A 24,864-nucleotide genomic window follows, 5' to 3' on the forward strand; every position below is an offset into this window, starting at 1 on the left:
ACCACATCTCTCGCACATTGGTTGAACATGCTAATCATCACATGCATGATAATTATCACTAAATGTAAAAAGAGAAATGCCATATTTTCCATTATTACCCATCTATCCATAAGCAAAACCACCTATTCCCTCACTCCCACATGCCATCCTCCTCCTCTCCACTATCTACGGCCCCGGAAACCCAATCTCCTCCCTTGCATCATCTACCACCCTTCCATACTCCAACAACAACCTAAAGAACCAAACCTCAAAGTCCACGTTCCTCAACACCCTACCATGCCACTCAGAACTCCTCTTCGCAATAATCCTAGCCTTCCTTTCCCCCTCACTCCCCATTGCCGCCCTTCTTGCTGCCATCAGCATTATTCCTCTCCCCTTCCCATCCCCATCGTCATCAAAAACCTTTGTCCCGCTAAACCACCTGACAAGGTCGAGATGTTCGTCGCCACGAAGAGATAGTGGGATATAGTGAACCCAAGGGCGTAACCACTCGGCGTGCCATTCGCGGAAAAGCGCCATTTTGTAGGTCAGACTGCGGCTTTTGAGGAAGCTGTAGAAGCGGCCGGAGAAGGCGTTGCCGTCCATGTCGAGAAGGTGCTTGTAATACCAGGCATCTTGCCCGTCGACGCGTTCGGTTACGTCGAAAAATTCTTGTTGCGCGTCGCAGTCTCCTGGGTCGCATTGGCCGATGTGGGAGAAGTGGACGTCGATGAGGTCTTTGAGGGCTTTGCGCTCGATTTCTGTTACGGCATAGGAGGTGGCAGGGCTGTTGGAGTTGGGGGAGTTGGAGACGGGTTCGAGGACTTTGGCGGTATCGAGGGCATTGAGGCGTTGGACGACGTGTTGGCGGTGTTGACGTCGCCAGCCGCCGTTGCGACTGAAGCCTCCTGTTGTGGAGCCGCGCCAGTAGAGGCTATTTGTCTTGTTCTCCCATGTCGTGTCATGGGCCTCATCGTAGCCTACCTTACCTATCCAGTACCATGGACTGGGGTACAAGATGTCCTGGAAGCTGGAGATCTTCGACTGTGAGAAGACGGGTGTGAGCTCATGGATGATGCTGAAGGCATTGGGACGTTCGAAAAATCCGTACGTTGAGGAGAATGACGGCGAGTTACAGATATCGGAAAAGGCAGTCGCGTTGTAGATAAATCCAAGGTCGCTGGTAGCATACGATGTGAGGTTATCAGCGGCATAGTCTTCGAATGTTTGGGCTTGAGTTCCAGGAGAGCATGATAGCCGCGAATGCGTCCATGTCTGCTGATGTGCAAAACGATTGAACTTGGTCGTGCTGACCTCGGCAAATCTTGTACCGTCACTCAGGTCATCGGGACGGGCTGAAAAGCCATTGCGCGGTGTGATGTTCTTCGCAGTGCGTGGCAGGATTTCATCCCTCACCTTTGCGACCATGGATGACATGAGATTGTTGGGTACGATGACTCGCGGTTCATCATGAAGGTTGAAGCCTAGATCCATATCGGGCAGGTATTGCACGAACTGCTTCATCATGCCAATGGTAGCCTGTTGTTGCCATTCGTCGCCACCTTGGAAGTTCTCTACGGCCCCATGGCGTACTGCAATCGCAAGTAGTGAGCTATCCTCGTGACCTAACGCATTCGCGATGCGCGATCGAATCGTGGATGGTTTGAGTGCCCAGAACGGTAGCAGCATCTCATTAATGGTATCGTACTCGTCTATCATTACGACTCCATTCCGCGTCGCGAATTCGAACCATTTATCAAAATGGGGAGGAGGTGATATTCCATTCCTGCGTCGATATTCCCGAACAGCATCAGTAAGAGATTTCGATTGTCGGTTGAGGATGCTTTGGAAGTCTGCCTCTGCAGCGTCGATTAACTGCGCAGCCGGATGACCTTTGCTCATGTCGATCGGCACCGGACCAAGTGGTTTCTCAGGCTGGGAAAGGGGGATAGTACCAACACTATCGGCGATGGGTCGATAAGTCTGTGACCCATCCAGACGTCCAAGAAGTAAAGAGCCCACCGCAAGCGCCACGACCAAGAAAACAAAACGTCGCAATCGCATGGACCGTCGCATATCCATGACTATGGGAGAATCAGGCGAATCAAAAAAGTATACGAGTGCCGCCGCGCCGTAAATGAGAGTAAACAAAATGGTGGAAAAGGTTGACGCAAGGTGTAGTTTCGCAATAATATGTGAAAAAACGACTAATAGAGACGTATGTACGGCACCGTATTGAGAGATCTATCAATGAGTTAGTTTGATGGAGTGAACATGCGTCAAAGATGAACTCTACGCCTCTCGTCTTAAGGCCTGGAAACAAAGGCTGGGTGAAACCCGAAGAGATGCGTAAGACCAACGCAGTAGGCCTGGCTCATGCGTAATAAGAAGAGAGGCGTACGAGAAGACGTTAACAACCAACAGAAAGCTCATACGTACCAGTACGAAAATAAGAACATTTACAGTGGATTGAACAGGCAACATCCACAGGAAGCGCTGGAGAATGCGAAAGTTGTGCACATCTCTCCATTCCCGGTTATACTCTCTATACACAGGCTCCCAGGATATTGTGCTTGCAGTCAGGGAGGATTCGGTAAGGATGGATGCGACACCGCATACGACTGCGATGGCCACAGCGACGTCTCTTAGCGCAGCTAGTCGTTGTGTCCTCGAAGCACCGCTCATCGATGCATGCCGCGAGGTGCTTCCATTCGCCGACAAAAGCCCGCGCCTGCTGCTTTCGCTCTCTTCTGTTGCGGCTCGTATAGTGGACTCGAACAAGACGAGCCCAGTGGCAGCGAAAATGGCACTACTCAGACCGAGAGCAACAGTCGTAGGAACTGCGTAGATGCCAAGAACAGCACTCGCAGAGACAACCAGAACTGCCAATATCCCGTGTGATTCAGTATGAGGCTGTCGCTCCGGGGGGGCCTTCGTCTCGGCTGCGGGACCATCGAGGATGGTGAAGGTAGGTAGGGCTAGTTGTCTTGCGACCAATTCGTTCTCGGAGAAGAGGACGGTAAAGAAGGGAATGAGAACCTGTGGTACTGTTAGAAGATTATAGACACCCTTCTCCTAAATCGAAGTACCTTTGTCGCCCTAATGCCCTGCGTATCGCATGCTGCGCGGTCGCATATTGCAGACAGACCTAACAACGCACCAGCCAGCCAGCTCGTCTTCCTCTTAGGCCTATCGCTATTTGAATATATCCCCACCCAGAAGACAGTCGGCACCCATACTATCAGCCATGATATCGTTGTTATGAGAAGCGAATGCTGAATCGGTGTGTGGACGTTTGCGACGGTCGCGAGGACGCTGTAAAGTAGCGGGGCGAGCAGGTGGTGGTATTTGACGACATTATCGGCAAGTATAGAGGCGGCCGGGTGCATTGGAGCAAAAGGTGGGTCAGCGCTCGTCGGAGGGCATCGAGTTGTCTGGCATGTGTTGAGTCGCGCTGCTGTGGACGCCAATGTAGCCGCACCGTGCGGATCTGCAGGGTCGTGAGTGACGCCATGCCCTTCAAGCCACATCTATTTCCATCCCCGCAACATTTCGACCCAGCCATGATTGCACCCCGGAGTAAGATGCATCTTATTTAGACCTGGAAGCGAGCCGACAAAATGACAATGACGCGTGTGATTGTCCTACAGCTTTGGAACGGGATCGAGAAACTATCCGATACGCGTCGCCAAACGCTCAATTACCATGCGCATCCTGCAGGCACGTGTCTACCAGATCTATGAGATGCTCCGGCAGATCTCTTAACCCTTCGTTATGCTTCTCGGAGGCTGCTGCATAACAGCATGCGATAAAGAACGAGCCCGAGCAGGCCCGCATGTTATAATGGGTTCAAGACCAAGAATTTCAGCTCTCTTAGGTGGACTGAGAGCATCAAAAGACCCGCTGGTCTTTGAATATACCAAGGCAGGTCAATTTCAGTGTTTTAACTTGTTTCTCATACTGTTTACTTCGTTCAATGTTTGGTTAGCCTTCATCTCGCACAACATAGCTTGGACCGTGCCAATGCTCAATCTTGGAAGGCACGATGCTGAGTGACCCATCAAACCAGCAATGATCACAGGCAGTCAACTTCTCCAGCACGTAATCTGTTGACAAGTGGCAATCCGGCAGCGTAGAATTACCATAAGACGCCCGGGGTAAAACATCTGGTCTTTCCACTGCACGTCACCTTTCGCATCACCTTCCGCTTCCGCAACCAGCTTCTGACAAAACACTCCAAAGGCAAGAACCGATGCGCGCATCATCACGTGCCTACATGTTTACGGAAGGCACCATGGCTGCCCTCGCAGACGTCCTCTCTCACATTTTCCCCTCTACCCTCTTCTCAGTACAAGTCACCATAGTCGACGCTTCAGCACACGCCATTGGGAAGAATAGCAATGAGGGCTCCACCAAAAGATCTGCAGTGTCACATCCTGCGTATGCCGTATGAGATCCTCAAGTCCATTCTAGTGGAGGTAAGTGTGTACTCTTGGCTTACGCCACTCTGCTAACGCGTCGACTGCAGCTAAGCCAGCGCGACCAGCTCAGCATAGCGAAGACATGTGTGCATCTCTGGGAGTTGCCATATCCAATGGTATATAATCATGTCGTTATTTGCGTCCATCCGGCTACAGAAGACAACGTCTGGAGGAAACTCGCTTCTGGAGTTGGTCTTCGATATGCTCGGCATCTGGAAGTTCATACTTCGATACAGTCAGCCGCGTATGGACGTACTACTCGAGACACGGCAAAAGCTTGCCCGAATAAGCCTGCCTGGCATGAGTGGATCCAGCGATATCAGCATCGCCGACCACCTTCCAGTACCTTTATAGCTTCGCAATATTCGTGACATTACGCTCGAACTGCCTAATGATGATAACATCGATGATGTGAGCAGTGTCATTGTGCAGAAGTCACACCGTCTCAACAACATTCATCTTCGTTTTTCAGCTCAAGATCGTAACCGTTATTTCCCCCTCTCTGCGGTACCTACACTCTTCGCGTATTCTCGGCACGCCTTGTTTTCCGTGGCTACCAAACTCACCATTCTCAATTATGATCTCGGTGATATAGTAGCGATCCTAAGCATCCCCATATTCCATACGCTTCGCGCTCTCGCCGTGGTTGATTACCCAAACGGCTTTTTACTTCTACATGCGCACACTGGAGCTTCTCTGTCTGCATCGAATGGCGTTTGGTTCGATGTTCAAGAATGTATCCGAAGTAGATTGTATGGATTCTAGTCAACTATGAATCATTCCGTAAGCAAAGCTCCTCAATCGCTTTATGATACCCCTCCATCGCCCATCTCACCAGACCGCCGATCATCTGTCGTCATACCTTCCCAAACCAACCTCGTACCTCACACCCCAAACATCACGATCCCAAACCCAAACCCACCATACCAACATCATTGCAACCTACAGCAAACCACGCGTCCTCGCATCCTCACTTATTACGATACCCCACTTTCACACATCCCATACCCCGCCCATCCAGCCAACAAAGTCCTCAGGCGCCCACCAACCATCGGGATCGAAGATCTTCATCTCCACATGTATACAACTGAAACACGCTCATGTTACCCATACAGGAAGCCAGCAATGCTATAGACCCGCCTTGTTTACAACATCCAACGCTGAGGGGACTCGCTTATTCAGTAGGATTTGTGATCGTCGAGAGATCTACCCGATCTAACGCACCGTTGGTGGAGGAACCGGGACGGAAGGGGAGATGGGATGTTGGGTGGTACGTCAGCTGCGTATTCTTGTTTGTACATATAAAGGAAGGCCAGCAAGGTATAGGTGGCAGAAGTACATATCGCTACTTTGATTGTTTCTGCCTTTCTGGTTGAATCACCACGATGTCCTTGTTGTTGTAGTTCGGATAGGATGAGGGAGAGTGGGGGGTATCGTAGCCGACGACCGCCCGCTACCTACTTTGATGTGATGGCTAACCTACGTAACATAGTTGCTACCACGGCGACCTTGTAACATTCTTTCTTTGCACTACACATGCCCAGATAGAGAACGGCGAACCATTCTTCAAACCACCCAACCAGATCGTCCATGTAGCGAAGCTAGTGTAACCCGGAGCCCCGGATCTTGGATTCCAAGCTAGTCATGAGCTGAGGAAGCTAAGGCACGTCTTGTTTTCGCCGTTCTACATATCAGCCCACTTCAGCCCTCAGCTCAATCTCGGCGAGATTTTTTAAGGCCTTCCAGCGGTACTCAACAAGGACAGGCGTTGAAAAGGACCGTTTCCCACCACCCCCTCTTTCTCCCCGCTCACTCTTATCTTCCCATCTATCAAGGTTTGGTCTTTATATTGAACCTTTCGTCAGCGTTGGGTTTTGAGTTTCTACGAACGGATCCGCTATAAGCACGACGATTCTTCACTCAAGCAGAGAGGGCACCTTGGTCTTCCTTTTGACTAAATGTTTACTTAGCACTCAATCTTGATTCCTCTCTCAAGTTATTTCAAAAGTTCCTCCACAGCCGAATATACAAGAGATGGCTGAACCATAGACACATGGAGATTCCCTCTCCTGTCCCTTCTAACATGCAGGCCACGCTGTCCAGTGCAACCGCATTGGATACGAAACACCCCAATCGTCGTCGAAATTTGTTGGCAAAGTTATATGAGCTTCTGTCAAAATAGGCTGAAGGTTGTTTGTCGAAGAGATAAGAAGAACAAGAGACGATAAAAAGATTAAAAAGAGAAACTCCGGGATATTTGTTGCATGTGCTAGGCTCTCGACGCAGAGCGGAAAAAAAAGACGACCAGTTTCGGACATGATGACCTGTACTTTAACCTCAAGGGCGTCGTCGACCGTCGACTTGTAATAAGCCAAGTTTGTGACGGCCCTCTCCTCGGTGTCCAGGCTGAGTCTTTTTCCCTTCGCGGAGATAGATTGCTAATGGTTGGTATATTTGGTTTGTGGTACAGAGCCGGAAGAGCGAGTGGGAAAACGAGATGATGATGGGAACAAATTGGCAGCAGAGATCGGGACGGTCGTGAAGGGGGCATGGCGAGCGCGGAGGGCTTCTATTCCTCCATCCTTCCGAAAATCTCGTCGTCGTCCTCGTCGATGCGGCCGCGGCTGCGCGAGTTGGAGTAGCGGTAGTCCTCCTCATCGGCGAAGTGGTCATCGTCCATGTCGACGTCCTTGCTTTCGCTGTTGTAGCGGTAGCTGTTGCGTATGCTCGACTGCTGCGCGGTGACGGTGGTGCTACCGGACAGAGAGCGGGCATTCAGGTCAAAATACTTTGCTGGTAGCGGTGGCACGGGTGGCACATCTGGTGGGAGCGCGACAGGACCTGTCTTGGGCGTGCCGTATGAGCAGCTCAACAAACCAACGGCGGCAGCAAGGTCAGCATGGTCGTTGCCATCATCATGGTAGGAGCCGGCAACCGAGGTACCTGACGTTGTGGGGCGGTCAGACACGTTGCTCCACTGGCGGAAGTGGCCATTCCCATTGTCGGAGAAGACGGTGGACTGGTAAGACTGGCTGTATGCGGAGCTGTTGGTGGAATAGCGCTTGATGGAGTGGGTGCCAAAGTGCGAGTGAGGGTAGGAGCCCACGGCATGGTCGTCGAGTTGCGGGGGCGGGGTAGTTTCAGTGGAGCTCAACTCCTCACGCAGGTCAGACGAGCCCGAGGCCGGAGGAGACGAGCGGTCGCTGTTTTCGCCATCGCTCTCCTTGTTCATGGCGACGAGGACAGAGGCAGCTTCGAGGAGCTGCACCTGCTGGTGCTTGGAGATGAGCAGCTTAGATGTGTATTGCCATTCTGGCGTGTGCTCCCAACTAGAAAAAAAGTCAACGCGGAACTATCAAGAAGCATTGCAGTCTATGTGTGCGTGCAAGCGAGGAAAGGGCATTCGTCACGAGGCATGAAAGTATGTGGGAGGGCCATACATGGCCAAGGGTTACTAACAGGTGCTTGGTCAGACAGCTGCTGTGCTTGTAGCCTTTCCCACATTTTTCACATCTCAGATCGCTACCACTTCGCTTGCCGTCACCCTTGGACAGACGAGAGCCCTCGCTCGCGCGGCGGTTCCGCGACTTGGTGTCGGCCTTGTCCTGCTCCAGCATCGTTGCGAGTGTCGGACCGTCGGTGAGAGCCTCACTCTTAGCCGCCGCGGCGCCATAACTGCTAGGACCGAACTGCGAGCCATTACCGGGCATACTCGATGCCATTGTTGAGTTGAGTGCCATGTTGGGTCCGCGGAACTGCGATGTCGGCTTCGACAGGCGGCGCGATCCGTTACTACTACCATCCAGGGGCGCCCCCGACATGCCCTTGGCCGCAGCAGCGATGGCCGCAACATTGGTGACGGGTGTCTGGCTCATGCTCTTCCTACGTGTTACGCGATGCGCGGGGTTTAGGTTGCCGGCGGATATCGAGTGCGAGTGTGGGCGGTTCTTGGGGAGCGAGCCAGCCATGGTGCTAGACGAGTGTCGTTGTTGGCTGGCTGGTCGGACGTTGATGGGTTCCTGACAGGCGGCACGGTCAGCGTAATTCAGGGCATACAATGGCCGGGGTTCAGTATAGGTACCTTGAGGACAGTCATGGTTGCAAACAAAAAAAATCGCTGGCCTCGGTGTTTGCTTTGTTCTCCAGCTTCGTCAGCAAGGCAGCGGAATTGTTGCACAGCCCTCCGAGGTGTCGGACTTTATAACGCGAGATGCGGCTGAGAGGCAATGCAGGGCAGCGCAGGGAGCGGGCGTGTAGAAATAATAATCCAAGATGTGTGCGAGAGGCGTCTGCTAGTTGAAGAGGCGCTCAGTTCAAAAATAAAGCGTGTGGACAGGTCCCGGAATGCTATTCGACAAGTGGGGTGATGCCCGAGCTTCTGATATGGAGTTACTGTGTCCAACAGAGAGTCTCGATTGTGCAGCCTCAGGAATGCGGCCGAATATCCCAGTTTCAGACCCGATAGCGGCAACAAGTAATGTTGGGGGAAAGGAGTGAGATTGTTGCAGCAATTACAGACGCCAGGAACTTTTATTATTTGGTCGCAAACATGGCACGCGGCATCTGGGGTCAGCCGGACGCTCACAGCCCACGCCCGACCAACGTGACTGATAAGTAAACCCCTCTTCCCCTCAAGGTACGCGGCAATGCCGTGGCTGAAGCGAACAAACGAGGCCTCCCATGCTGCCACTTTCTATTAAAGGCCGCAATGGTCCGTGGAGGACATGGGACGCGGTACCTCCCTCGCGCTCGGATTGCATGTTTCAGCAAACACACCTCTGACTCTCGCTGCCTCTCGTGCGCATCGCCATGCACAGAAATCCAGGAACCCTTTGTGCGTGTTCCTGGCGTAACGCAGGTTATCGAGGGAACACTCTTAGTGCGCCATCCAGAGTGCCTCCCCGCTTTTGTGGTTCGAGCATGAATTGATGTCAAGACATCGGGTCCCACAATAGGGAACGCCGATCTCCAGCTACTTTGCCATGGCCGCTTGGGCCAGTCCGGTTCGGGCGGATCAAGGACACGGGGAACCGAGCGCTTGTCTGGAGTGCTGTGGCTAAGTCGAGACGATCGCTGCTGTGTCTAGCAGTGCGCGCTACACAAGAGATCATCGCCTGCCAACATGTGTTTGCGCCATCAACCCTCTCTCGTAACATCTGCATGTCGTTGAGCAATTTTGCATGCTACGGCAAAAAATTGTCAGACTCCACTCGAGCCCTCCTCAAAGCCCTTGGATAGCGAGACAGACGCTTGGCGTCATCGCGATCGGTCGCGCGCATGGCGTCTGTGCTGCACATTATCGCGCAAGCCACCACCCTGTTGTCTTGTTCGCTGTTGTGGGGTTGCTGGGTGTCGAGTGGTGCGGCACCTGCACCATACAGTGAAAGACACCTGCCAGCCGTACATAACCACTCGCTCCTGCAAGTCTTGTCTGGACCATCTGTCGTCCAACAATAGCTGGGATCGGCCAAGATCAACAGGTCGAGATCGTGGCCTGTCGCAGGGATGGATAGAGTGCCAGGGTGACGGATAGCCGCTTGCAATGGCATTGTTGTTGTCTTCGGAGTCCGGGCAGCAGAATACCATACACGTGTACTATCCACTTGTCGGTGTAGCCTACCAGCACCAATAACCACCTACGGTAGAACAGCCGTTTGGCATAACGCTGTGGGGTCTGCCTCTTTGGAATTGTCCAAGTTGGGCTTGTGTAAGACGTTCCGGTGGTGTGTTTATGTCTATGCAGGTTACTTGAGGGGTTCAATTTGCGCCTGCCGATTCGGGAGTCCCGTGGCCTTGGAATAGCTTCATTGGCAGATTGCGCGCCTTAGCTGAGGGGTCAATAACGCCACCATCTGCATACTCTCAAATCACTGTATAGTTTCATGTTGCATGTTGACTACCACTTTTTCGATCTTTCCGACTTTTTTCGACATGTCGAGTAACAGATTCTGGTGCCTACGATGTAAATGAGGAGAGTCTGGTCCACAGCGGCAAAAACCTCCGCATCAACCAGGATTGAGCTTGTCATTTGCACGTGTCAAGACTTAGCCTCACCGTTCCTTGGAATCAGATCCGCACAGCCCACTCCCACCGTGGGCGAATTCCGTCTCAAACCAAGAGGGTTTCAAATCAGTAATATGACGTCAGCCATTACCTGATTACAAAAAAAGTTAAGTTCCTGCATCGCAGGATGCCAGATGCATATGCGATGACGAGATGCTTTCGCGATTTCTCCATACCGACCCAATGTGGAGACTGGGTATTATGATATGGGCATTGTCGGCTTTGCGGATGCCTGCGGAACTTTCTTCTTCCGCCGTACACCGGATGGTAACAGCTGGTGTAATTCCTCGTGGGAGCTACGTAACAGTAACGCCATGTATGTTGGCATCTTTTTTGTCTTCTTACAAGCAGTGCATCAACAAGAAGCGGGTCTCATCCAGATGCTTTTTCGCACAAGCCAATAGCAATGTCAAGAGCTATGATCGTTTCCGAACCACTAGTCTCTCGTTGCATATACAAGCAACCTAAAGAACATTCAATCACTGCAACTTGAGAGGTCGACATTCCAAGGTTGATTAGAGGTGAAGTATCTGAGCCACGATGAATCTCGCCTGAGCAGTGGATGTTACGCAAACTCTTCTCTGCTAGCAGAACATATGAGTCCGTGAGGAGCATTTAGTTATGATGCTCTTGGACTGCAGATGCTGGACAAAAAGAAAGTACTGACATGTAACATGACTGAGATAGGATGTATCGAAATCAGTTCGAACGCCAAGTGCGTTCCGATCTTAGTAAGTAAGTCACGTGTTTGAGTTCGTCACTGCTCTCGGCGATCTCCAAACCACCTGCCTACAGCATCGCAACCTTTACCGCAGCATCACATCGCAAACGACTGTCGCACGGCATCTTCTAAGTCTAGAGAACCTCACTCGCCACTACATAAACTGCAAAATCCGAACCACATCCCTTCTCGCGACTTCACTATGGCGGACGCTTCCGCGCAACCCAAGCCCAGCAGCAGCGTCAAGCTCGTGCTGCTAGGAGAAGCAGCTGTTGGAAAGGTATGGAGAAACAAGAGATAACTACGACCACGAACTAACATTCTTCTAGTCGTCTCTAGTTATGCGCTTCGTCAACAACGACTTCCAAGAGAACAAGGAGCCTACTATCGGAGGTACGTACGCAGCCATACCAGAGGATATCATTCCAGCAATCACCCACATCGTATATTGATGGATTAAGGCTAATACAATGTTTCTTTAGCCGCATTCCTGACGCAGAAATGCAACCTACCAACCCGAACCATCAAGTTTGAGATCTGGGATACCGCAGGCCAAGAACGCTTCGCCTCGCTCGCACCCATGTACTACCGCAACGCCCAAGCCGCTCTTGTCGTCTACGACATCACAAAGCCCTCTTCCCTTACAAAAGCCCAGCACTGGGTTGCGGAACTGCACCGCCAAGCCTCTCCAGGCATCGTCATCGCGCTCGTAGGAAACAAGTTCGATCTTGCCACCGCCGCCGACGAAGAGAACCCAGAAGACGCAGATACTGCCCCAGCAGCTGAAGGCGAGGAGGAGCCAACAGAAGATGGAGCCGACTCAAGGAGAGTACCCAGTAAGACGGCAAAGGCATACGCCGATGAGGAAAGCTTGTTGTTCTTCGAAACAAGTGCGAAGACAGGGCATAATGTCGCCGAGGTCTTTACTGCTATCGCGAATGCCATTCCGGAAACGAGCTTGAAGGGCCCTCGCGGTGTTGGCGGACAGACGAACTTGAACAGGCAGGAGGATGCGCGGGTAAACCTAGGCAGCGCGCGGACAGAGGGTCCTAAGGAGGGTTGCGCATGCTGAGGGGGTGGTATACAAGATACGGAATGGAGTGTGTGGTCATACTCAGTGCGATGGAGGAGCTCGACAGTTACGAAGGTATGCAGGCACTACTGATGGGTTCAACTCAGGTTTATCAATATTAGGCGTTGGATGGAACGATGAAGTTGTACATTGCCGTCAATACCACTGCTTCTACACTGCGTGAGCCACATGTTGTGTAACTGCGAGAAGCGTGCTGGATAACTTGCGTATGCGAGGTCAGTCATACTCTGTGTTTCGCCTCGCGCCCATTGACTATGAGGACAGAAAGTTCGTTCGGTTCTATCTTCTCCGTGCGTCCATGAAGATTGATCTCGATGTTTGAGGTTATCTGGTAGCTTTCAGTTTTGAAGCAATCTGATTGATGTCATGGTCGTTGCTTCGTCTTTGATGACGCGCACCGAGACTGCACTCTCGCTCAGGATCGTGACTACTCAAAAATCATAAACGAACAAGCGCTCTGACGCCCACTTACGTACACAAACAATCGAGGTTCTTGTACCCACCTCTTCACTATTCACCTGCACTCTTTCCCACCCAGCCACCAACGCAACGACGACTACCATGGAGCGTTCCAACGTAGGCGAGGCACCCTCGGTTGATCGCGTCCTATCACCACCAGCACTGCAAGAACTGCCAAGACTCTCGAAATGGGATCAGAAGCCGTTGCGAGTCGTCAACGCTGAAGCTCGCGCAATCACCAGTACCGACACCGACACTCAAGCGTGCAGGAGTAAGCGTATTGCCCAACGCCAAACCAGCAGCAACTCGCCTTTGTTTACCTTGCCAACTGAGATCAGAGACCGCATTCTTCACTACGCACTCTTGGGGGTTTGCGTTCGATTTTATCACGCCAATACCAATATCGGTGCCACGTATGGATTTTGCAACGGCCTTGGCTTTAATCGTTGGAACAAATTGTCAATCGAATAGCATTACTTCTCCAGCACGAAAGAGGGTCTCTCAGCTTGGCTGCAGGTTGACAAGCAGCTGCTGTTCGAAGGTGTCCGGCAGTTTCATCGGGAAGCTATGTTCTCTTATTTGAGCAATCGCCACTATCCTTTGCTTGCAAACCCTAGGCCACTAGGCCTGTTTCGTCTCGACCGAGCGAGGATCGTACGTCTGACAGGGTTTGATTCTTGTTGTAGGAGCACCTGGTGAGAGAGAGGACGAACACGGCCAAAAAATACTATGTGATCGGTGAACAGATCGAAGATGGTGCGATCATTAAACAAGCTATGCACCGCCTCATGTCTTCGCTAATGCTGCAAGTATTGAGTATGGGTTTTTTCTACAGCAGGTTGAACTACGACAAGATGGATCTCTCTGTTCAGGACGTCCGCCCTGGCTACTCTCACCTCGCACAATTACCCAAGAACTTGCAAAAGGTCAGCTTTGATCTAGGGAGTTCTCGCATGGACCCTATATGAACCAACCTGGCTTCCTGCGGTCCAGGCAGTTCATCAAAGATGAGCTGAGGCGTATCGGAAGGAATCTTGTGAGTAGCTCTGGAGAGTTGTCGGTGGAAGCAACGATCTTCCGGTCACAGGGAATGAACATGGGTGCATGTCCAGATGCGTACATGGAGGGCTCTGTGTGGTGCTTGACGGTGGCCTCAGCTACATATAGACGGACGACGAGCTTGTGAGAATCGGCGAGTATCATCTAACAAGATGAAGGTCGGGCATCTCCACACTGTTGTTCGAGCACTTAGGCGACATCATGAACAACAAGACTGAGTGTGTGGTCCGAAGCAGAGTCATGCCTCTATGCAAGGGAGGCTTCGAGTACTTTTGCTCCACAGGAATAAGTCTGATTAATATAATCGCCGCCTTAGTCTCTCGTAGTTTGCCGTAGATATGCTTCTTCCTACACAATTCGTCCATTCATCTATGTTGTCTTCGTATACTATACGTGGCTGAGATGGATTTCTTATTTCGTGGCACGAAGGGCCTCGAGCCGATGTGACTGACGTTGCAAATCAATTCCCAAAAGCTCAAGGCCGTATTGTGAGATCAGAAGTGTACGTTGAGAGCAGAAGTTGTCTAGCTTTGATCGAACGTCGTCGTGACGCAGTCGCGTTCATGTTGTTGATGTGTTTAGCGCATCCAATCATTGCGGGGTCGCCACATAAAAGTTGGCCCTCGCACTAACCTTTTACGCCCACCTCTACCATCCCTATCGTACGCCATCACACTGACTCATTGAGCGTCACTCCCCTGGCTCAGGAAACGTACGCAGGCTCTGCTAAGAATCCTTGCCTCCCGTTCAAACTTTCCTTTCGCAAAGATTTCGCGACTCTTCAAAAGATCACTTAAAGAGATGGCGAGAGGTGGTCGAGGCGGCGGTAGTCGCAATCCAGCGAACCAGCCAAGAGAAGTACAAGTCTCAAGGAAAGTCAGTTGGTTATTGAGGCATGGTGCGAGTCAGGAGGGCTTGAAGTTGGGAAAGGGTGGGTACGTTAACGTGCAAGAAGTGGTAAGTTTGCTCCCAATCAATGTATTGAGAAGTCTGATGTATGCCCAACCTGAAGGCATGACTATCCGCAAATTCATGGTTACATTTGCCAACTCAAAAAACCATATGTAGACCACAAAATAGACTAACATTACTCAGCTCAACACCAAGGCTCTCAAGAGCCTAAAAGTCACATTCCCTGAACTCCGCGACATAGTCGCCAACAACGATAAACAGCGCTACTCGATGGTTCCAGCATCGTCACTTGACCAAGAGACATCTGAAAGCGCAGCACCATCACAAGAGCAAGCCGAACCAGACTCACTGTCAAGTATACCAGAATCAGAGGACCCAGCAGACTACCTCATCCGCGCGAATCAAGGCCACTCGATCAAAGTTGACACAGAAGGCCTACTGATTCCCATCACTCAAGAAGCAGGCAACATCCCCGAAACCGTCGTCCACGGCACTGATGACCGCGCCTGGAGCCTCATCCTAAAGAGCGGTGGTCTACGACGTATGGGACGGAACCACATCCACTTCGCATCTGGTCTCCCCGCAGGATTCAAAGTTCTTGACTCTTCCACTGATCCTACGACTGGAGAAAAGGAGTCGGCACCAGTCATCTCAGGTATGCGTAAGAACTCCTCGATCCTCATATACATCGACATCAACGCTGCTCTCGCTGCTGGCATCAAGTTCTTCGTGTCGGAGAACGGTGTTATACTCACTGAGGGTAATGATGAGGGCTTCCTTTCGTATGAGTTCTTTAAGAGGGTCGAGAGTAGGAAGAAGGATGGTGGAGTTCTGATGAGAGATGGGAAGTTGCCTGAGGGTGTGGTTGTGGATCTTGAGGAGTGGGAGAAGGAGGTTGGTGATGTACAAAAGGGGAAGAGGAGTGGCCGCGGCGGTAGGGGTGGTAGAGGTGGAGGAAGGGGTGGAAGTGGAGGGAAAGCGAGAGCAGCGAACGACGCGGGAGAAGCATCGGCTGATGCTTGATTGTACATGAGCTCAACAAGGAGCGTAAGATGAGCGCCAATGCGCTTGGTGGACAAGGATGAAACACCAGATTGTGTATTACCTACGTATGAATCAGGTACGAAGTAATCGTTGATAGTTATCCGTGGACTCAACCCACAGTCTTGTGAGGTGCCAGATGCCTCCACTGAGGACATCTTTTGTGGTAGCAGCGCATCAACCGGTCAAGGCCACTTGCATGAACGTTTCACAGAGGCATTGAAAGCGTGTTGAATGGTATACATTATTTATTTGTTCGGCCGTTAAAAGAGATTATAGTATGCGCAGGAGGTATATAACAGATTGTCGCCCAGATAAAAAGCTCAAACGCCGACCCTAGACAAAGGAAACGAATTTAGTAAGCGTCTTTGCGCTGTGACTTCTGACTCCAACCACTCAAACGGCTCGTCCTTTTGTTCTGCTTCTCGATATCGATGTTCGCATCCTGCGCTACATCGAAGTAGTCCCTTGTAACGATACCCTCACTCTGTAGCAGAGGACTGCTGGGCCTTGTCGTGCTGACTTGGTGAGAGGGAGCATGACGTAGGCCAGGAGAGTGAACATCCTCAGGCTCCGTGACAATTGCGTAAGAAGCTCCTCCAACCTCGATGGCATCAGATGATAAGCGTCTACCCTCATCCACGCTGGCGCGGGATCGTGTATCGATGGTGCGCACAGTCATGCGTCTGCCGAGACCGCACTCTGGGTTTGTCTTCTCTTCCTCAAGACGAATGACAACCTCAACAGCCTTGTCGTCCTCAATGACCTTTGGGTGACGCTTGGCAAAGTACTTGGCGTACTTGTATAGTGACCAGTAGCAGCTTGCGACGTTGATAACAGTCAAGACAAGCTTATAGGGCAGGTAGTATATGTACATGAGCTGCCAGCCAACGCGCTCGTTCTTGCGGCGGAGGTGCACTTCGTTGAAGATGATGGTGTTGATGAGGTACATGACGATCGTAGCGGCGAGAAGGTAACCGCAAAACGAGGGGCGGACGTAGAACGAGATAGGCAGGATGAAAGGTGTGAGTAGGTAGAGGAGAGTTTCGTAGACCTAGTGTTTTGTTAGTACGTTGAGTGGGCTAGATTGACTCGGAGTTGCTTACCTCTTGGAAGACGAAAATCTTTGCGCCGATCTCCCACCAACCGAGCTTCCAGCTACCGAAAATGTATGCCATATTGTAGTACATGCCGTTGACGAAGAAGAAATTCCAGCGCTTGAAACGTTGCGAGAAAATGGTCATCTCGCCGAAACCACCACGAGAACCACCACCAGAGATGAAGACAGCGGTCGGTGTTTCGGTCTCGACGAAGACTTGCGAGCACATCTTGATGCGACATCCGAGTTTGCGAGCGACGTGACCAAAGAACCAGTCTTCTGATACACTAAAGCCTGGATGCTCGTGGAAAGTTTTGACAAGTAACTCACGGTCCCAAAGGGAAATGGCTCCGTGTGGGAAGGTAGCGGAACCGACCTTGCCAGCAAACTCACGCTGAATGCCGCTGAGCTTGTACTCGAGATCCTGAGCTTGTTGGCAAAGGTTGCCTTTCGATGAGTTTGGTCCGACAGATTTGATGGTGTAACCAATGCACATGACCTTGCCACTCAACCGCTCAGTAACAACAGGGAAGTTGTCAGGCAGTGCGCAGTCATCGTCAATGAGCAAAACATTCTTGAACGCTTTCGCAGCGTAGCAACCAACGAATTGAGCAACGATCTTCGATCCAATAGGCGACCAGATGTGGTTCACGCCGTATGGGCGACAGACCTCTTCCGTATTGTCGAGTGGCGTCGGGCTATTTCCGTTGGCGATGACGAAAATGTGCGATGGAGGGAAGATCTTCAAGGCAGCTTCGAGTGTGTTGGCAATGAGTCCAGCAGATTTGTAGCATGGGATCATGAGGCATGTATCGTCAACATTGGAGTGAAACTTGGTCTCTGTCGTGAAGTCGGCGGGCGGTGGATCCTTCTCGAACAGAATGAGCAGAGGCGCGAACGCGTAGCTGAGGTAAATTAATCACTGAAGAGACGGAGAGAGTACCAGAACGACTTACAATAGCGCAATTCCAAGCACGATACCGAAACCACCGGCGATAACGAACTTAGTTTCCACGACCCAGTAGAGCCACCACACAGCACCATTCCAAAGTGGAACTCCGATCAGGACGAAGTAGACGAAGAGTATCAGGAAGGCATAGATGGCATACTCAAAAGTGAGTTGCACCCACTTCTTTCGTTGAATCTCTGCTCCCTTCTTCTTCGCCTTCTCGTAGGTGCCAAACATCTCACTCCTCTTGAAGTAGGATGCATTGGTCATGCTTCGCTTCAAAGCATCGGGTACCATGCCATCGACAACAGACTGTAGAGTGTTTTTCCGCAGACGACCGGCGTGGTGTGCAGCTTCAGGTTCCTCGGGGGAGTCCATTGATGTTCGGACAGAGTTGTTGCCCGTAGCAAAAGGGTTGCTTCGGATTGAGCTGGGCTTTGTGGCGAATGGGTCGTCATTGGACCACTTCGTAGATGCGGTGGGACTTGGTGATGGTGCACGACTTCCTCGAGGGCTCAGAGCTAGAACGTCGGTTGACCCTTGGATGTAGGATAGGGTCCGGAAGGGTCTTAGGTTCTCCTCAGTTGGTGATGGAAGTACCCCGCTGTGCTGCGAGTTTCTCTTTGCACCATTGTTACTGAACCAAGAGAATCGGTTACTCCTCCTTCGTTCACCATGCGTTCCCGTACGTTCAAGGTTGATAGACCGTTGGGTACCGTTGCGCTGAAGGCTACCGGAATCTTGAGTTGGACGGCGACGGATGCTTCCTATTCGTTCAGGGTCGAGGAAAGGGTTCTCTGCTTGTGGTTCCCAGTTTCCTGTATGTGTAGTATGCGTGTTGTCGCGTTTGGACCCAAGGGTACCCGTAGCCCGAAGCAGATGCGCTGGAACGGTAACATCCTGCACGGGGATGATCTCACTGGATCGTCGACGGTGGTCTGCCATTTGATGTGTCTCAAGAGTGTCGGATGGAAGACCAGAAGAAGTCATGTTGGGCGAAGATTAACCCAGATGATGGAGACTCCTGGGGTAGTTATGTCTGTAAAATGGCGGACAGGGTGTGCCCCCATTAATACTCGGGAGCCAGTCTCCAGACCTGGTAGGCTTCTACCTCTAGCCGGATACTCGGACAGCCAAATCGGGCGATCCAACTATGAAATCTCCTATATGCCAGTATCGATCCACATAGGAGCCGTGGGTACGCCCCGGGGGTAGATCATCATGGAGTGCGGCATGCACGTGTGGGAAGCATGTTGAGTATTGCGCCACAGATGCGGTTTACAGTGACGTCTAGGGCGAAGGCTAGATCTGGAAACCTCCTACGCCACTGAATCGCAACGGAGCTTTGCTAGCTCCCGTTGACTTTTAGTTCCAAAGAAGATTTGTGTTTCGTATGACCCTGTTCGGAGGACGACGTTTCAGACCTAAGGTCATAGATCTTTGGTTGTGTGGCATTACTATGGCGCTGGGCGATGCGAGCTGGGGACGTATTCAGAGCCTGTAGCCGTTGAACATCTAGGGGCAAGAAACTCGCATTCGTACAGGCGTGGCTAAGCATGAAATCTGAGTGCGATTAGCTAGGTTGGTAGCGTTACCCTTGCATGTCTCTCCCATGTACTTGCACATGGACAAAGCAGCTGAAGGATTTGATTTCTGACAGCATCGCCGACGGATCCACAGTCCGTGTGATAGCAGAGCCAGAGCTAGTTCAGTGGATACCGTGACTAGGAACGGTCACTCAACGGGTCTTTGCCTTGACAAGTACCTCCGGAGTAGTTCGAGACGTAGCCTGAGACTGTGGCCAAGAACAACCAGATGGACGCCACTCCGATCTCCAATGTATATTGAGTCATCGTAGCTTGTGTCCAGGAACTGTTCGAATCTCGATACCGGTGTTGCGCGCAACGACACCATAGTCGTTGCGCCTGTAGGTGTTGCGATTGAAGTTGAAACTTAAGTTCCTAGATCGGACACATGCATCCTGAACTTGTCCGGAAGCAACTCCCGAAGAGATTTTTCATCCCGTTTTCGGTGAGTTTGAGCTCTTTGGGTCCGCGGCATTAGCCGTGATGACAACACACCCATGCCTCGGTGAAACCTTCGCTGCGCTTGCGCAGGTACTCAGGGTATTTCTCGTGTTGTTGAGGCCGTGACCGTGACCGAGGGCAAAGCAGGCGAGAAGATATGGAATCCTTGCAGAACGACCCCAGGGGTGCCTCATCATTACGCAACTGCGGGGGACTTCGCGCTCGAACTCGGCATCTCTTCTGAATGGTTGGCGCTACTATGGTGAAAGATGATAGTGCCGCTCGGGTACCATAACCTGAGGATATTCGAGGCTGACTGTGTCCTGACGCCAACACCTCTAACCAAGATCATGATCTGTTCATTCACACCCGATTTTTTCAAGAATTTGGAGCCGGTAAACCGACGTGAATCGTACAACCGAGTGTATGTTGGTGATGAGTGGAGGTTGAAGTTGGAAATTGCAGAACGCCGTTCCCGCCCGGCCCGCCGCCGAGCCCCTACGTCAGGCACGCAATACGAGCCTTACAAGCAAGCCTTCGCTGGACGTTTGACCAGCCGTATTAATAACCACCCCCAACCCATGATCCCACACACACCACCAATTGAACGCGAAATGAACTCCTACGTGTCTAAATATCCGCCGGCAGTTGAGTTTGACCCTGCATACAAGAAATTCTTCGAGGATTTCTACGCTACGTCCGATACGGCTGAAGCGCATGAGAAATACGTCGACTACTTTACTAGGGATGCGACACTCGTCATGGCCTCTAAGAGGGTAGCGGGCCGAGAAGGTTTGTCGCAGTTGCTTTTTCCATCCAGCCAAGAGGTTCAACCGGGTCCCTGACGGTCTGATGATACCCTTTTACGCTTGGTGAGGCTGATTCTTGGCTTCAGAGATTTTGTCCCTGCGCAAAGCCATGTGGGAAAAGGTTTCTACCAGAGTGCACAAGCCACTCCAGATATTCCCGTTCGGCCCGAAAGCAGACGAGGTAATGCTGTATGGAACGGTCAAGTACGGCTTCAAGGCAGGGGGTGAGTCTAGCAAAGATTGGGCCGCAAGGGCGCACCTAGTCAAGGAAGAAGATGGCGAAGTAAAGATGGATTTTTATCAAGTCTACTTGGTGCGACACCCAGCTCTCGTTCGCGTTCGTACATGTGGATTCGAAGCTAACACTCGCCTTAGGACACTGGAGCTTAGACCAAGTACGTAGATCTTATGTAGATCTAATGTCGAATATAGGGGCTTCTACGGCATCTGTAGTGCTGAAAACGTTCGTCATACCGAAGGTCCCGTACTTTGAATACTACATTTGTGCTTTGTGGTAGGCATCCAAATGAAGCGAAGTCCAAGGGGCGCCTCACATATGAACATGAGGCTGTGCGTTACCGGGTCCAATATGCTCTGAAACATCCTTTGTGGAACTTGCACGAACTCTACTCGGAGTAGTGAGATGAACTGGAGATGGGCACATGGGGCTGTTCCTTTCCGCGCGGATGTGACGGCTGTCATGGAATCGACGATTGATCCCTGTAGCTCATTTGGGAACTGTCATATAATCCGACAGTCCTAGCCGCGACTGTAGTGACTTTCTCGTGGGCGTTCTATTATCACTCCATCTCAGCAACACGTGCAAGCAACATGGTCACTGTGATCAGCTATGGTTCACGGAAATCCATAATTGCTTTTTTTGTGGCGTTCTCCCCGTGTAACTCCGATCGTGCGCTGAAGGAACCGTTCTAGGGTCTCCGTCGCGGAGTTTAAGGTTGCTTTTTTGTGTTCAGGTTCTGTTCCCAGTGATTTGGTCATGGTCTAGAGGTGGACATCAGCCACAGATACGTCAGCGCGGCCGGAAGGTGGTGAAGATTTGGTACCGAACTTGCTTGGGTGTTGCAGTAACATTCTAGGCCCGATGCTACCAATGCTGCCAGGTACAAGGGTGATAGGAGTATACTCCCCGAGCGCTACATGATGGCCTCAAAGAGTCCTGTCTAAGGCGCAACCCGAGTACGTGATCACCTCGTTCGGCGCATCTAGGCCTCGTATGCCTTCTTGCTAACGTTGCACGCTGAGCCCAGGAATGTCTGCTAGGGCAGGTTGTCGAACCCCACAACCTCGCTGAAGTGGATAGGACTCCTCTCAGCCGCATATACTCAAATGCAAATCTCATCCAGTGGTTCAAATAGGGCGAGGTCCCTTTGGCTATGCAGCCTGTACGATGGGTGCTGCAGGTGCAATGCAAAGTGGCCTCGGATCGTTCATTGTCTCGATAACCGCAACGCAGGGGAGGGTGTCATTTCTAAATTCTTGCATCACTTGTACCAACTGTATCCATTGCCCATTAGTGTCTTCGCGGCCGAGTTGTGTCCTTGCTGACGTGATATTTTGAGCACGACATCATTGATCGTGTTCCTTGGGTCACTAAGACTATCGGCTCCGATGGTGCCTTGGCCCCGAAGTTCTCTCAGCAACAAATACATCGTCAGCGGATACTGATGTAAGCAATACGATCAAATTTCCGAAGGGGGAAACTATTAGACAGATCGATCGTATTGTTTTGAGCTACCGGGCACTAGATTCCATCCATGCAATGTGGAGTTGTCGAATTTCAAAGTTGGAGTTGTCGAAAGACGGGAACGTTCGCACACCACGGCCATGTGCGGCCACGAACATGAACACCGCGCTACCAAAAACCTGCTGCCGGTCAAACATATTACTGTACACAAACCTTTCGTTATAATGAAAAATTTACACTGTATCTTCAACAACAGGCAACAAACCAGCCCGGCTAGCTCAATCGGTAGAGCGTGAGACTCTTAGTCTTTCACGGTCTAATAGACACGATTACTCAGTACATCTCAAGGTTGTGGGTTCGACCCCCACGTCGGGCTTGAGAAGCTTTCCTTTTTGTCCACGCGAAGTGCGTGGGTGGATGGGGGTTGTTTGGGTGGTGGATGAATGTTCGTCGCTTTGTTTTTGGCAGTGCCCCACCATTATCCCCTCTGCCGCTTAACGACCTCGCTGGACACATTTATTTTACCTTAGGTGCTATAATCATCACTGCATAGCACACAAATGTTACGGAACACGATTTCTACAATCGTGGTTTCGATTTTAAAAGCCCATTCGCGATAGGCAAACCTGTCAACGAACAATCTACTTGATAAAGAGGCTTCCTTCCTCTTAGCTCCACCTAGCGGAACACCGTCTATCCTTGAAACTTGCAATATGTTTCGCATTACTGGTGTTTACCATTAGAGGCTTGTAGGCAAGACACAACGAGTTCTAAAATCGAGCTTTTCGCCCAAAACCACCACACACTGCGCTGCAACAGTCAAATCAATCGTTCTTGTTAGTGGCAACACCTCAAACCTTTTTCCTGGCCAGCTACAACAAAATGTCTGATATGAAAGAAAGACTTGTAACAATTCTGCCAACCCAAGCACCGCGAGGAACTCACCCAAGTTCTCACGGGCATTTAAGATGGCGACTCTGTGTCCTTGTAAAACCATACAGCTATACTACTCAAGGCACATTTTCAGCATCCATATGATGCTACCACTCGATTGTTAATTAGAAGGAAAATTTACAACACGTCCCTCATATCTTTCACTTCCACGTCATAATCAAACATGAACAAGCACACGAACAGCTCCATAAAACTCTCCATTCAGCCTGTATACACACAGCAATCAACCATTACCCTATCACGCTCTCCATTCCCCCCTCAAGGCAAACAACTCTTATCATCCTTCTGCCCCCGCACAACAGGAATCGTCAACATGTCTCCCGTCAAAATCAGATTCGGATCCTGAATTCCATTCGCCTTTACAATATCGCAAATCCCCGCTCCGTTCGCCGCAGCAATTTTCTCTAGTGTATCGCCCGGATTGATCGTAACTTGTCTTCCGGTACCTGCGCCTGCGGAGGTGGACGGCGTGGCTGGTGAGGATGCTGTAGCGGAGGAGGCCGCTGGTGGAGATGGCGAGGCGGACACGGAGGTTGCGAGGGTTGATGGTAGGGGTGATGGTGTTGAGGCGAGCATAAAGGATGTGGATAGCGTTGTTGGTGGTAGACCCGCTGAGGCAGTGGCTGAGACGGTGTGGTTGGATGCGCAGCGGCGGTGGATGCGTGGGTGAACTTGTGCGTTTGTAGTTGAGAGGAAGAGGGTTGAGAGTGCGAAGAGGAATGCTATGGACTTCATGGTGGCCGGCTGGCTATAGTGGTTCTGGTAGGAGGTTGGTAAAGCGATCAAGGTGTGGTATCGGTAAAGTCGATGATCGTATTAGAGAAGAGACCTGCCAGAGGTAGTTCGCTGTATTATGCTTCTGGTCACTCTTGAATAATGGTACGATTTCATGCGCTTGTTAGCTCCTCATTAGGAACACACATGTTATATGTAGATCCCCCACAGCCTGAGGCAAGAAACATTCATGTTCGGAAACGTGGGCAAACGCGTTGTTCATTGACGCGACAACTTCTTCCAGAACAATGGAATGATTGTCTTCCGTCAATGCTGGCGTCTTGTCATTCTGATGAAGTGGTGTTGTCGGAATGTTTTCTGTCACAAGATGGTGGTGCTTGGCTGTCATTGTTTCGGAATCTAGGTTTTCGTCGGATTTGTGGTGGTGTTTGTACCCATTCAATGGCACGATACGACACGTCGCTAGACGTTGGAGATTCTACGAGTCGGCTTCGTGTCGTACGTCGATTTTAGGTGACGTGAGGTCGATACCGTGAAGATCAGTGTTGTGATGGTGTACGACCAACGCATTTTCAGCGCGCACATGTGCTGACAAGTGAGGCGAGCTGTGATAGCCTGACGTGTAACGGCTGTCAGTTGTCAGAAGAGGCGTCAAGCCACGCGTAGCAAGACGCTGTCGGGTATCTGGAATCCGAGCGGGATCGCATCGAGACCAGGAAAACAAAAGAACAAGAATGATGGATGTAGGTTGTGCAATTATGATATGCTATAGGCTAAG

General features: G+C 51.2%; 7 protein-coding genes across 7 annotated transcripts; 3 read left to right on the top strand and 4 right to left on the bottom strand.

Moving 5' to 3' along the window:
* Positions 1-165: 165 nt before the first annotated feature.
* ALTATR162_LOCUS9642 (uncharacterized protein) lies at positions 166-3,368 on the bottom strand (the record flags this gene model as incomplete). The annotated part of the gene is made up of 3 exons (XM_043317276.1): positions 166-2,223; positions 2,419-3,018; positions 3,069-3,368. The coding sequence occupies 3 exons, from the start codon at positions 3,366-3,368 to the stop codon at positions 166-168; spliced, it is 2,958 nt and encodes a 985-aa protein (XP_043173211.1).
* Positions 3,369-7,029: 3,661 nt separating this feature from the next.
* On the bottom strand, positions 7,030-8,428 carry ALTATR162_LOCUS9643 (uncharacterized protein; the record flags this gene model as incomplete). Its single annotated transcript, XM_043317277.1, has 2 exons — positions 7,030-7,789; positions 7,920-8,428. The coding sequence occupies 2 exons, from the start codon at positions 8,426-8,428 to the stop codon at positions 7,030-7,032; spliced, it is 1,269 nt and encodes a 422-aa protein (XP_043173212.1).
* A 3,018-nt stretch (positions 8,429-11,446) lies between these two features.
* On the top strand, positions 11,447-12,316 carry ALTATR162_LOCUS9644 (uncharacterized protein; the record flags this gene model as incomplete). Its single annotated transcript, XM_043317278.1, has 3 exons — positions 11,447-11,524; positions 11,574-11,637; positions 11,727-12,316. The coding sequence occupies 3 exons, from the start codon at positions 11,447-11,449 to the stop codon at positions 12,314-12,316; spliced, it is 732 nt and encodes a 243-aa protein (XP_043173213.1).
* Positions 12,317-14,656: 2,340 nt separating this feature from the next.
* ALTATR162_LOCUS9645 (uncharacterized protein) lies at positions 14,657-15,790 on the top strand (the record flags this gene model as incomplete). The annotated part of the gene is made up of 2 exons (XM_043317279.1): positions 14,657-14,812; positions 14,951-15,790. 2 exons carry the CDS (start codon positions 14,657-14,659, stop codon positions 15,788-15,790), a joined length of 996 nt encoding a protein of 331 aa, XP_043173214.1.
* A 373-nt stretch (positions 15,791-16,163) lies between these two features.
* On the bottom strand, positions 16,164-18,846 carry ALTATR162_LOCUS9646 (uncharacterized protein; the record flags this gene model as incomplete). The annotated part of the gene is made up of 3 exons (XM_043317280.1): positions 16,164-16,862; positions 16,915-17,812; positions 17,864-18,846. The coding sequence occupies 3 exons, from the start codon at positions 18,844-18,846 to the stop codon at positions 16,164-16,166; spliced, it is 2,580 nt and encodes an 859-aa protein (XP_043173215.1).
* A 1,387-nt stretch (positions 18,847-20,233) lies between these two features.
* ALTATR162_LOCUS9647 (uncharacterized protein) lies at positions 20,234-21,082 on the top strand (the record flags this gene model as incomplete). Its single annotated transcript, XM_043317281.1, has 3 exons — positions 20,234-20,675; positions 20,779-21,029; positions 21,068-21,082. The coding sequence occupies 3 exons, from the start codon at positions 20,234-20,236 to the stop codon at positions 21,080-21,082; spliced, it is 708 nt and encodes a 235-aa protein (XP_043173216.1).
* Positions 21,083-23,609: 2,527 nt separating this feature from the next.
* Positions 23,610-24,086, bottom strand: ALTATR162_LOCUS9648 (uncharacterized protein; the record flags this gene model as incomplete). The annotated part of the gene is made up of 1 exon (XM_043317282.1): positions 23,610-24,086. The coding sequence occupies one exon, from the start codon at positions 24,084-24,086 to the stop codon at positions 23,610-23,612; it is 477 nt and encodes a 158-aa protein (XP_043173217.1).
* Positions 24,087-24,864: the final 778 nt, after the last annotated feature.

The sequence above is a fragment of the Alternaria atra genome, assembly GCF_907166805.1.
Source record: "Alternaria atra isolate CS162 genome assembly, contig: 30, whole genome shotgun sequence".
Lineage (NCBI taxonomy): Eukaryota > Fungi > Ascomycota > Dothideomycetes > Pleosporales > Pleosporaceae > Alternaria > Alternaria atra.